The sequence below is a fragment of the Scylla paramamosain genome, chromosome 5, assembly GCF_035594125.1.
Source record: "Scylla paramamosain isolate STU-SP2022 chromosome 5, ASM3559412v1, whole genome shotgun sequence".
Lineage (NCBI taxonomy): Eukaryota > Metazoa > Arthropoda > Malacostraca > Decapoda > Portunidae > Scylla > Scylla paramamosain.
The window spans coordinates 22,068,338-22,080,055 of NC_087155.1; the positions used below are offsets into that span (position 1 = coordinate 22,068,338).

Here is an 11,718-nt window from a genome sequence, read left to right on the forward strand (position 1 = left end):
TAACGGTGCATAACAAAGATAATATGAGGAAGGCTTAGTTAGTTAAGGTAATGAGAAAAACGAGTGTATAAAGTTACATTATAATTTATTACATCCAGCAGCTAAAAAAAGGACCCAGTCTGTTTATTTATTCATCTGTTTATTCACGTATTTATTTGTTTAACACCTTCTTTTATCAGCTACGTTATTTCACTGTTATCTTTCACTTATCTGCTTATATTAATTTATTTAGTTACTTATTTACTTGTTGTCATGTACTTCAGTTTGGCTGCGTACTGAACACCACCAATTCTCTCCTAATCAGAAATGAGAGAATGACCAGAAGTGTAAGATATTGCCTGCTGGCGTTAAATTGATGTCGGAAAGTATGTTTGTCAAGTGGTGACAATATAAAACTTTTTAGTTCAGTTCAGGACACGTGGGAGGAATTTAAAGGCAATGGATCTTTTATTTGCTTCATTTTTTTTTTTTTTTTTTTTTTGTTGCTTGGAAAGTTGTGGTCATTTTTACCCAAGCTATCCAGTAACTTTATTATTTTACACTTTCTTTTGCAACTATTTGACGCTTTTCGTTGCTATTATACGACAAAATGTAAGAAAGGTATGCATGAGTGCAGGTTATGTGACCGACGATTATTTAATTAAGAATCTGGCGACTTTTATTTCTGTTATTATTATTATTATTATCATTATTATTATTATTATTATTATTATTATATCATCATCATCATCATTACCATCATCATTCATTCATCATTATCATCATTATTAAGTCATAAGTCCCCTGCCGCTTGTATTAACATCAGCACAAGCACAACGCTTAGCTAGACAGTAGCCACCACTTGACCATCCCACACGGGCTTGGCGGGGACATGAGTCACAAGGAAGCTGAAGCACCAAAGGCGGGGGGAGTGAAAAGCCGCGTGGGACGATATTAACATACCCAAACACTTTTCTGGAAACTTCTGGCTGAATATGACCGACTTGCTCCCCGAATATTACTAATAACATGCTAAAGGATCGATTTCTGGGGCTTTTCTGCGGAAACTTTCATCATTTTTTCTCTTTTTTTTTCATCATTGGAAGTACCCACGATATTTTTCTGTGTGGAGCGTATGGAGGTGATTCAGTGAGGTGTGGTGTTTGTTTGTGTTTTTGTCTATCAATGTTTGTTTTGTGTGTCTATTAGTCTGAATGGATGGCTGGTTGGCTGGATGGCTAGCTGCCTGTATGGCTGGCTGGCTGGTTGTTTGGCTGGCTGGTCTGTTTGGCTGGCTGGCAATGTATCTGGTTATCTATTTAGCAATGTGTCTATCCCTCTAGGTATTCATGTATATGTGTATCTTCCTATCGAGGCATCTATTTATGTTTCAGTATTTGTATGTGCGAGTATGTATATTATGTATGCATGTATGTATGTATATCTCTCGATTTCTGTACAATTTAGGAATTAATGAAAGAGCAGCTGGCTTGTACACACATTCGGAAACATTTCTGCGCATAAGGGATTAATGAAATGACTCTTTTTCCATTTTTCTGCAATTCCATCCCCAAAAAGTTATCGGTACAAACCAGACACAGTGCAGGCAACGTCCAGCTGTGCGTGTACCGGGAGCCATCACTCACAAAGCTGCGCACCTTGAGCCATGGAGCTGCTAATGGCATTATACATATTCAAAAAAGCGTGGGTCATCAGGTGGCAGTAATGATGCTAGCTTATGTAAAGGGCAGTATGGGTGAGAGGGTGCAGTGTGCAGCGGCCGTCCCGTTATGCTGCCGTTAAGTGTGAAATGTTCAACCTTTCATATTACAGACTGTCATTAGTGAGATAGGATGTCTCTATTTAAGTGTTTTTTTTACTATCTCTCTGTGACGCACATAAGGAAACTCACTCACTCTAATGCGTCCTTTCTGAATGTCACTGTTTTTTATGTTTTTTTTTGTTGTTTTTTTTGTAAACATTAATATTTTTCAGAATTTGGTGATAGGAAAAATATCGCAGTGGAAATAAAGAGTATGAACGGGGAATGCAGTGAAAATAAAGAGTGTGAAGGGAGATATCACAGTGACAATAGAGTATGAAGGGAAGATATCACGGTGAAAATAAAGTGTGTGAAGGGAAATATCACGGTGAAAATAAACAGAATGAAGGGAGATATCATGGTGAAAAATAAACAGAATGAAGGGAGATGAGGGAGATGTCACGGTGAAAATAAACAGAATGAAGGGAGATATCACGGTGAAAAATAAACAAAATGAAGGGAGATGAGGGAGGAGTCGCGGTGAAAATAAACAGAATGAAGGGAGATATCACGGTGAAAAATAAACAGAATGAAGGGAGATGAGGGAGATGTCACGGTGAAAATAAACAGAATGAAGGGAGATATCACGGTGAAAAATAAACAGAATGAAGGAAGATGAAGATGTCGCGGTGAAAATAAACAGAATGAATGGAGATATCACAGTGAAAATAAAGAGTGTGAAGGGAGGAATGGGTGAATAATAATATGTAAGGAAGGCAATGAAATTATAAAAGAGGAAAGTTGACCTTCACACGCGGACGTCCGTCATGTAATGTACCAGCGTCATAATACTTTGCCTCCATACTTCATTGTTAATATGGTAATTTTCTATGCTGGCCGTTGCGTGACTGAAAATATAGTTTGTAATAAGAGAAAAATTAACACGCCGTCAGAATTTGCATACAGCGTCACATAACCGCATAGTAATATTTTTCAGACGACCATAATAGCAATTCAAACTTGTCTATATTTTTCAATCAGAATCATGAATATAAAGAGGGCTTAATTTTCTCCTGTTCTATAGCGTATTACGAGTGTACGAAGCTTCATTTAGCCAAGAAAAACTGACTTAGATGGAAATAAAAAACTAGCTACGATTTTTTCTCTTGTAGGAAGGACACGATGAATGATGAATGATCATGAGACCACTGAAGTTATAAGGGACAGGATGAAGTGGCAGGTGTTGGTATAAGAGATGAACTGAGGAACTGCGTGGCGAGGTGAGGGAGTGTTGCGTGGGGTGAGAGAGTGATAGGTGGAGTGAAGAAGTGGTGGCCGGGATGATGGAGTAATGGCCGGAGTAAGGGAGTGATGGGCAGGAGGTAGTGATAAACGAAATAAAGAAGTGATGCTCTGGATATAAGAGTAATGAACTGGGTGAGAAAATAACAGACAGAAAGCAGAGAGAAAGAATAATAGCCAGGGCATGCGAGTGATGGAATGAGTGAGGAAGCGAAGCAAATGCGTGCCTGGAGGAAGTAATGACGGAGTGGTTGCAGGTAGCGAAGGGAGCAAAGTTTAACAAAGACCAGGATGGATGGGAGGAAATCTCATCGGTGCCGGGAGCGTGAAATCAGCAGACCACGTCGAGGGGCAGAACAGAGCTCACAGCGCGCCGGAGATTAGAGGCCAGCGCATCGGACGTGACGCTCCGGTGGGTGGAGTGAAAGAGGATGGAAGAGAATAGCTGGTTGGGCGGGAGGGGGAGCTGGTAGCAGGGGGCATAAGGGAGAAAAAGAGGAACTGGATGCGTGATGGAAAGGGAAGGTGTGAGAGCTATGTGAGGTGTATGTTTGTAGGTGTGAGTCCATGTAGGGGAGTTCATGGGTTGATGAAAGTGCTTGGGTGTTGAAAGGAAAAGGGTGTGGTGGTATGAGAGAGGTGTGAGATGCGTATGTGGTGGAGTCGGGATGGGATTGAGGAAAGGAGTGTGCGTGTGGTGTTGTGGTGTGGTATAGTGGAGGGAAGCCAGAGTGTGGTAGAAGAAGACTGGTTGATCGATTGATTGATTGAATAAACATTCCGGGTAATGCGATAGACTAATGGAAATGTGTCACTGGTAAACAGCAAGGTGACCAGAAAATACGCCCCTCTTCTCCCCCCCTTCTCTCTCTCTCTCTCTCTCTCTCTCTCTCTCTCTCTCTCTCTCTCTCTCTCTCTCTCTCTCTCTCTCTCTCTCTCTCTCTCTCTCTCTCTCTCTCTCTCTCTCTCTCTCTCTATCTATCTATCTATCTATCTCTCTCCCTACCTATTTTCCTCTCCTGAATTTTCACCGCCATGTGGTTTTGAATGGCAGACGGAGAGAAAAAGAGACCATATCAGAAATGTAATCCGCCAGCGTGTTGAAAAGACATTCAGGAAGTGAAAAATATAATTCGGTCTCTGCAAAAGCTCAATGAAAACTGGATTTGTAAAAAAAGCAGGAAACACGTGTCGCCGCCAAACGTTTTCACTAAGTTTTTCTCGGGACTTGTTATATGTATTGATAAACAAAACAACTTCACCTTTTTCCTTTTTGTATTTGTTTCTCTGTATCGTTAGTTCTGTCTGTGAAACGTTAGTGGGCACGTTTAGTTAGGCCTCGTATTTCTCTCTATTTTTTTTTAACTCGTTGCAGATATTTTTTCAAGGTCCAGCTTTTGTAAAGGGATAAAGAAGCTTTGAAGAAAAAGTTTTGTCTTCTTTTATCACGACAGCATGAAATGGAGTAAAAATCGCCCTACCTTAATTGGCTATGGTGAAAGGAAGGAGAGGGGAGAGAGGGGAGGCGAGAGCAGGAGGGAGGAAGGTGAACGGAGAGGGGATGAAGGGGGAAGAGAAGGCTTGACGAAGTGGGCACGTGAGGGACACATAATTGCTGGCTCCCTCTTCACCTGGTGGCGCCCTCGCAGATACGGAGTGGGAGGGACACGAAGGAAGGGAAGAAGAGACTGCAGGAAAATGCAACAGAAGATAAAGTACAGGAAATGTGAGGACAAGTAGTAGTGGAAGTAGTGGTAGAAGATGCAGTGATAGTAGAAGTCGTATTACCTTGTAGCAGTGATAAAAGGAGGAGGAGGAGGAGGAGGAGGAGTAATTGCTATACTACCGTCATCACTGTGATAGACACAACAATCATTGCAATATTACAAAACTAATGCATAAATGAATAATAAATAAACACAAATATAAAAAGACAAACAAACGAATAAACAGATTGGTCAGCTGGCATCCAATCTCCGGGGAATTTGGTGTGTGGTCTTTTGGATCTTTTGTGTGGGGTCCCTTAAGAGTGAGGTTAGGCCCGGCATTGTGCTGAGTCCTATCTGGGTCCTATTGAGCCAAACCCTGATGGGAGCCCTTGGAGAGTCACACGATTACCTTCTGGGAGGCTTCTGCTGATGCTGTACAGTGGGTCAGTGGCGCGTGGCGGTGTCTTACGAGGCTCAGTTTTATGATGGTTCAATAGCTGAGATCATTATGTACGTATTTTCATTGATTCTAGTCAAGTTTATTTCTTGTAGGTGGTGCTAATACTTTTGTCTTGTTAATTTTTCTCAGTCCCAACTTTTCTGGAGATGATTATTTGTTGTTGTTGTTGTTGTTGTTGTTGTTGTTGTTGTTGTTGTTGTTGTTGTTGTTGTTGTTTTTGTTGTTGTTGTTGTTGTTGTTGTTGTTGTTGTTGTTATTATTATTATTATTATTATTATTGCTACTACTACTACTACTACTACTACTACTACTACTACTACTACTACTACTACTACTACTACTACTTTCATTATCATCATTACCATTATTATCATTAAGAGGAAGAAAGGGACCGGAGCAATGACGCATGAAGTGGAGGTTGGCAAGAGCGTTTGTGGCTAACCAAGACAATGCTACACTTGCGGGAGAGGAAATTAAAGCAGGACTCTCACATAAAAAGAAGGAAGACGCAGAGTAAAAGCACGGAAAGACATAAAACACGTAATAGGAAATTCCCAAACGAAAGTAGGAATCAACAGCGAAAAGAAAATAGAGGCGAATGAGGAAATGAGGAAAGAAAAGATTGAAAGAAAGCAGGTACAGAACAAACAGAGGCGAGACACTGGGACAAAAACAACAGAGGGAAGGACGTCGGTGCTGAGACAGTTACGCTCTCGGCACTCCCAAGAACACACCCTTGGCACATCTTGGCACACATTGGCATCTCATTTTAGAACCTCCAATTGCATCTGTGTAAATCCTTTGGCACTTTTTGGCATCATTTTAGCATCTTTTCTTTCCTGAGCACACACCGTTGGCCCCTCTTAGAACCTCCTGGTATTCATTGGCACCTCGTCTTAGAACCTCATATTGCTTCTATATAATTGTCATTTTTTTTTTTTTTAATATTGGCACCTGTTTGGTATCCCTTCCTTTAACACATTCTTGACACCTCCTGGCACTCGTTTTAGTTCCCTTGGCATCTTTCTAGCATTTCCTTTGGCACCTCTCAGCACTTTTGGCATGCTGTTAGCACTCGTCCTTAGCAATCGTTCTTAGCACCTCTTTGGCACTCCTTTCAGCACGTCTCTAACACCTCTTGTCACCACCTCAGTCAGCACCTCGGTTAACACGCCTTCAGCACCTCCCTGCACACAGAGCACCAAAGCCTCCTAGGAAAAAATTCATCGCATCAAAGAATACTAAAAATACTTGTAAAAAAAAAAAAAAAAGAGAAAGAAAGACAAAAGAGACCTCGACCTCGCTTAACGTGAATATAAAAGCAGGTTACCAATGGCGGCCTTCCTCTCCCCCAACTTCGACCTTCTCCCCTCCCAACACCCTCTCCCATCCCTGCTAAATACTGTCCCCTTCAGACGCTTCTTTTGTTAAACACGTACTGGAGTGGAAGAAATGAACGCAGAGAGAGAGAGAGAGAGAGAGAGAGAGAGAGAGAGAGAGAGAGAGAGAGAGAGAGAGAGAGAGAGAGAGAGAGAGAGAGAGAGAGAGAGAGAGAATTCATAGCAAAGCGCTTAGAAACACGACTTGATGAAAAAAAATAGTAATAATACATCAAAGGAGGAGAAGGAGGTGGAAGAAGACGAGGAGGAAAAGGAAGATTAAAAAAATTAGGAGAGGGAAAAGATGAGGGGAATAAAAGGAAGAAGGAGGAGGAGAGAAGGCAGCTGAGTAATTGGGGAAGAGGAAAAGTAAGAGTCGGAAGAAGAAAAGCAAAGAAAATGGTAAAGGAGAAGCAAGAGACATACGAGTAATGGGAGTGAGAAATCGGCCATGGAGGATTACAAATTAAAAAAAAAAAAGGACACGGTGAGGAAAATGGAGACGAAGTAAAAGAAAAACAAGAAGTCCAAGAGGAAGAGAAAGGGAGGAGGAGGAGGAGGAGGAGGAGGAGTGAAGAATTAAGGGGATAGAAAAAGAAGGAAGGGAAAGAAAAAGAAGAAGAATAAAGAGGAAGAGGAGGAGAACGACAGTGACGACGAAAAAATGAAAAACAAAATCAACTGGAAAGAAGAAAAGGAGGAGAAGGAAGAGAAGAAAAAGGAGGAAAAGGAGGCAGAGGAGGAGTAGGAAGAATAGAAGGAACAGAAGAATGACAGTAACAATGAATGAATAGATTTAAAAAAATCAATAGGAAGAAAAAAAAAAGAGGAGGAGGAGGAGAAGGGGGGTCAGAAAAAGGAAGAAGGAAGAGGAGGAAGGGGAAAAGGAAGCTGACAGCGACAACGAGAGAAAAAAAGAAAAATCAACATTAAAGATAAAGTAGGAAGAGGAGGAGGAGGAGGAGGAGGAGGAGGAGGAGGAGGAGGAGATGAAATGGAGACGTAGTTACTTACCCAGGGACGGAGGCTGGCCAGAACACTCTCCAGGACAGAATCTGAAGTTGGTTATGGCTGAGGTCTCTGTAGGGGAGAGAGAGAGAGAAGAGGAGTTAGTGGGAGTGAGTGCGCCGTGGAGAGTGAGGTTGCCTACTGAGAGATTGAGAGAGGAGTGGAGTGGTTCGAAGGGAGTGGAACAGTAAAGGGAGAGGCGGAAAGAGAGAGAGAGAGAGAGAGAGAGAGAGAGAGAGAGAGAGAGAGAGAGAGAGAGAGAGAGAGAGAGAGAGAGAGAGAGAGAGAGAGAGAGAGAGAGAGATATTTGCAGTGTCTACCGAAGGAGAAGAAGGGAGAGGAGAGAGAAATATAGAAGGGAAGTTAAATTAGAAAAGAAAAAACAGACAAGAAAGAAAGAAAAGGAAAGGTTATTCATAAATGTAAACAAGGAAAGTGGAAAATGATAAAAGAGAACTACGAAAGACATGAAGTTAAGAAATGAAAGATGGAAATACATAGAATATAATACTTAGGAAGATAGATAGACAGACAGATAGGTAAGGTTTGGTCATGTTTAATTAGCTTAGTTGGACGACAGATAAATAGATTGATAGATAGATTGATAGATAGATTGATAGATATACAGGTAAACAGATTGATAGGTGGGAAGACAGACAGACAGACAGACAGACAGATGTGGATAGGTATTGCGACTGTAAGTGACAGAGATAACAGGAATTATGGGAATTATTGGGTATGAATCAATTAGGGGCGATGCAAAATTGTTATTGCAATTAACACATATATGTACTTTAGTTGAATTAACTAATATCGCTGATTAATTTATAGAGCTTAAAATTATGCTCCCCATACACCCAACCCTCTCTCTCTCTCTCTCTCTTTCTCTCTTTCTCTCTCTCTCTCTCTCTCTCTCTCTCTCTCTCTCTCTCTCTCTCTCTCTCTCTCTCTCTCTCTCTCTCTCTCTCTCTCTCTCTCTCTCTCTCTCTCTCTGTGTGTGTGTGTGTGTGTGTGTGTGTGTGTGTGTGTGTGTGTGTGTGTGTGTGTGTGTGTGTGTGTGTTGAAAGAGAGAGAGAGAGAGAGAGAGAGAGAGAGAGAGAGAGAGAGAGAGAGAGAGAGAGAGAGAGAGAGAGAGAGAGAGAGAGAGAGAAATGTATTCATGAAAACAGGTGGGAAAAGACTGGAGGTGTGATGGAGAAAGAAAGAGAAAGAGGGATGGAAGAACGGAGGAAGGAAGGAAGGGAGGAAGGATGGGTGGTCAGGCATAAATGTAAGTGAGTATAGGAAACGAATAGAAATAAAAGAAAGAAAGAAAACAGGAGATAAATGAAATAGAGGCGTGAGGAAGAATGAAACGAAAAGACGGAAAGACAGACAAACGAAAGGGAGAGAAAGAGACAATAAAGCAGAAATAAATACTCTGATAAAAAAAAAAAGTACTAATGGAAGATGAAGGGAGAGAGAAAACAAAAGGATAAAGAGTCACATAAAAGGAGCTTGAGTGATGACAGCAAGTAAAATGAACAAGGCTAATGAAAGGAAGGAGGTAATGTAAAGTGAAATACAAGAAACACAAGGAATAAAAGAGCATGACGCAAGAGTTAAAAGACGTAAGGAATTTAGACGATATATTAGCAAATAAAAGATGCACGTAAGGAGAGAAAATGCTGCTTTTCTTTTCTTTTATTTATTTTTCTTCAGGTGCGAAATGTGTCTCGAGGCGCGGCAGGAGGGAATGGTTAGCGACAAGAGAGAGAGAGAGAGAGAGAGAGAGAGAGAGAGAGAGAGAGAGAGAGAGAGAGAGAGAGAGAGAGAGAGAGAGAGAGAGAGATAAAAAGCGCGTTGAAGAAAAGAGGAAAGAAAGCTTTAAAAGAAAATGAAGAAAAAGAAACATGTTTGGTCTTGGAGATGTAAAATAGTATCAGAGAGAGAGAGAGAGAGAGAGAGAGAGAGAGAGAGAGAGAGAGAGAGAGAGAGAGAGAGAGAGAGAGAGAGAGAGTAAATAACAAGAGATGTGTTTACACGAATTCCACGTTTTCGTTAATAAATAGACGCTAAATTTTGGTGACGCTGTGACTTACTCGGATCGGGCGCTGACAAACAAGATCCCAATACCTGCCTTCCAATTACTGCGAACTAAAACTTGTAACTTCTACGGTGCTTCCGGTATAATCTCGTAATCTATGACACGTGAAGGAGAGAGAGAGAGAGAGAGAGAGAGAGAGAGAGAGAGAGAGAGAGAGAGAGAGAGAGAGAGAGAGAGAGAGAGAGAGAGAGAATGATAAAATTTAGTTTTATTGATTAATTAAGCAGTAAATAAGCAAAAAAAACAAAAAAAAAATTAAGGAAACTAAATTATTAAGACCTTAAAGCGACACAGATAGAGAGCCAGACGGCCAGACGAACAGACAGACAGACACACAGACAAAGGAAGCAGATACGAAGAAAGAGACAGACATCCTTGTTTTCATAAGACCCGTTAGCTTTGTTCCTGTATCTCCTTCTTCCTTCCTTTCTCTCCTTCTCTCCTCTCTCCCGTCCAGCTTTTCCTCACTTGACTCACCTCTACCGTTAATTTCTCTCCTCCTCCTCCTCCTCCTCCTCCTCTTCTTCCCTCTTCCTTCACTCAACTCATTAACATTTACTGTCATCTTCCTTCGCTTTCCTTCTCATTTCTCGTTGTATTTTTCCATCATTCCCCTTTCCCTCGCTCTCATTGCTTTGCTTTCTCTCATGCTCTCATTCCTCTTCACTACTCTTCCGCCCGCATTGTCTTACCTCTTCCACTCATCATCATCATCATTATAATCATTCTTCTCTCAGGGCTTCCGACTTAATGCTTCCTTGTATATCCATTAACTCGTCATGAATTCTTAATCCATTGTCGTTATCTACAGTATTAAGTATTGTTTTCTTTATGCAATATTATTTTCCTTAATGTTTTCCCTCTTTATTGAAGTTATACCTTGCGCTACGTGGGTGCTCCTCCTCGTACTCGTAAAAGAAAACGTATGAAGAGAAAACGGTGTGCAAGCTTCCTTCCTGAGGTCGCTTGAGTTCCTTTGATGAAGTGAGGGGGAAAAAAATGGAAGGTATTGGATTTTTGTATATTGGGAGGAATCACGGAAGAAAAAATGGGAAACTGGTAACGTAGTGGGTTTATCAGAGAGAGAGAGAGAGAGAGAGAGAGAGAGAGGGAGGAGAGAGAGAGAGAGAGAGAGTCATTTCTATTATTGGTTTTCTTCTTCTCTTTCACTTCCCCCTTTTACCTTTCGCGCTTAATGTTTGCTCTCATCCTCCCTGTTTGTTTGTCTGTCTCTGTCTATTTCTGTATGTTTGCTCGTCTAGATCTGTTTGCACGTCTCTCCGTATATGTCCGAGTTTGACTTTTTTTTTTATCACTGTGTGTCTGCCTATCATCTCTCTCTCTCTCTCTCTCTCTCTCTCTCTCTCTCTCTCTCTCTCTCTCTCTCTCTCTCTCTCTCTCTCTCTCTCTCTCTCTCTCTCTCTCTTACGGCAAGAAACTAATATCTGTCTATAGGGGAGAGGGACGGAAACATGAGTACATTGTCTTTCCGTATTATCAAAAAATATATCACTCGAAAGGATATTGTTTTTGAAAAGTCTCTGGAAACTGGAGACATGGAAGTTATTGAGGGGGACGGAAAGGTAGAGATAGTTGAAAAAGAGGAGAGAACAAGAGAGGCAGATGATAAAAAGTGCTGAGGGTGTGAGTTGATGAAGAGTTTCAAGGAAAACACGTGACAGCTGCTGTGTGGGGAGAGTCAGGTGTCTCAAGAGTTAGTATTACTGATTGATTGATTGACTGAGTGGAAAATAGAAGGAAATAAGGGAAACATGAAAAGAGTGCTAATTGTGTAATATCGTGAAGAGTTGCTTGAAAAAAAAAAAAAAACGTGACTACTCCAGGGTGCGTGGAGGCAGATGTCTCAGGCTTTAGTGTTACTGACTGACTGAGACACAAACAGAGAGAGAGAGAGAGAGAGAGAGAGAGAGAGAGAGAGAGAGAGAGAGAGAGAGAGAGAGAGAGAGTAACATATAGAGTTACAAAGAAACACAGGCCCTGCGGTCCTCACGAGGCAACCTGACCTATCTACT

The 11,718-nt window shown here is 41.4% G+C and overlaps 2 protein-coding genes across 3 annotated transcripts in view; one reads left to right on the forward strand and one right to left on the reverse strand.

Moving 5' to 3' along the window:
• The window catches only part of LOC135100959 (uncharacterized), a 228,424-nt gene that overhangs the window by 28,787 nt on the left and 187,919 nt on the right, over positions 1–11,718 (forward strand). The window lies entirely within an intron of this gene.
• Positions 1–11,718, reverse strand: part of LOC135100668 (high affinity nerve growth factor receptor-like) — a 74,926-nt gene that overhangs the window by 25,213 nt on the left and 37,995 nt on the right. For both annotated transcript variants that reach the window (XM_064003800.1, XM_064003799.1), the window contains exon 4: positions 7,606–7,671. In XM_064003800.1, coding sequence (XP_063859870.1) covers positions 7,606–7,671 — 66 coding nt within the window. The remainder of the gene's footprint in view (positions 1–7,605; positions 7,672–11,718) is intronic.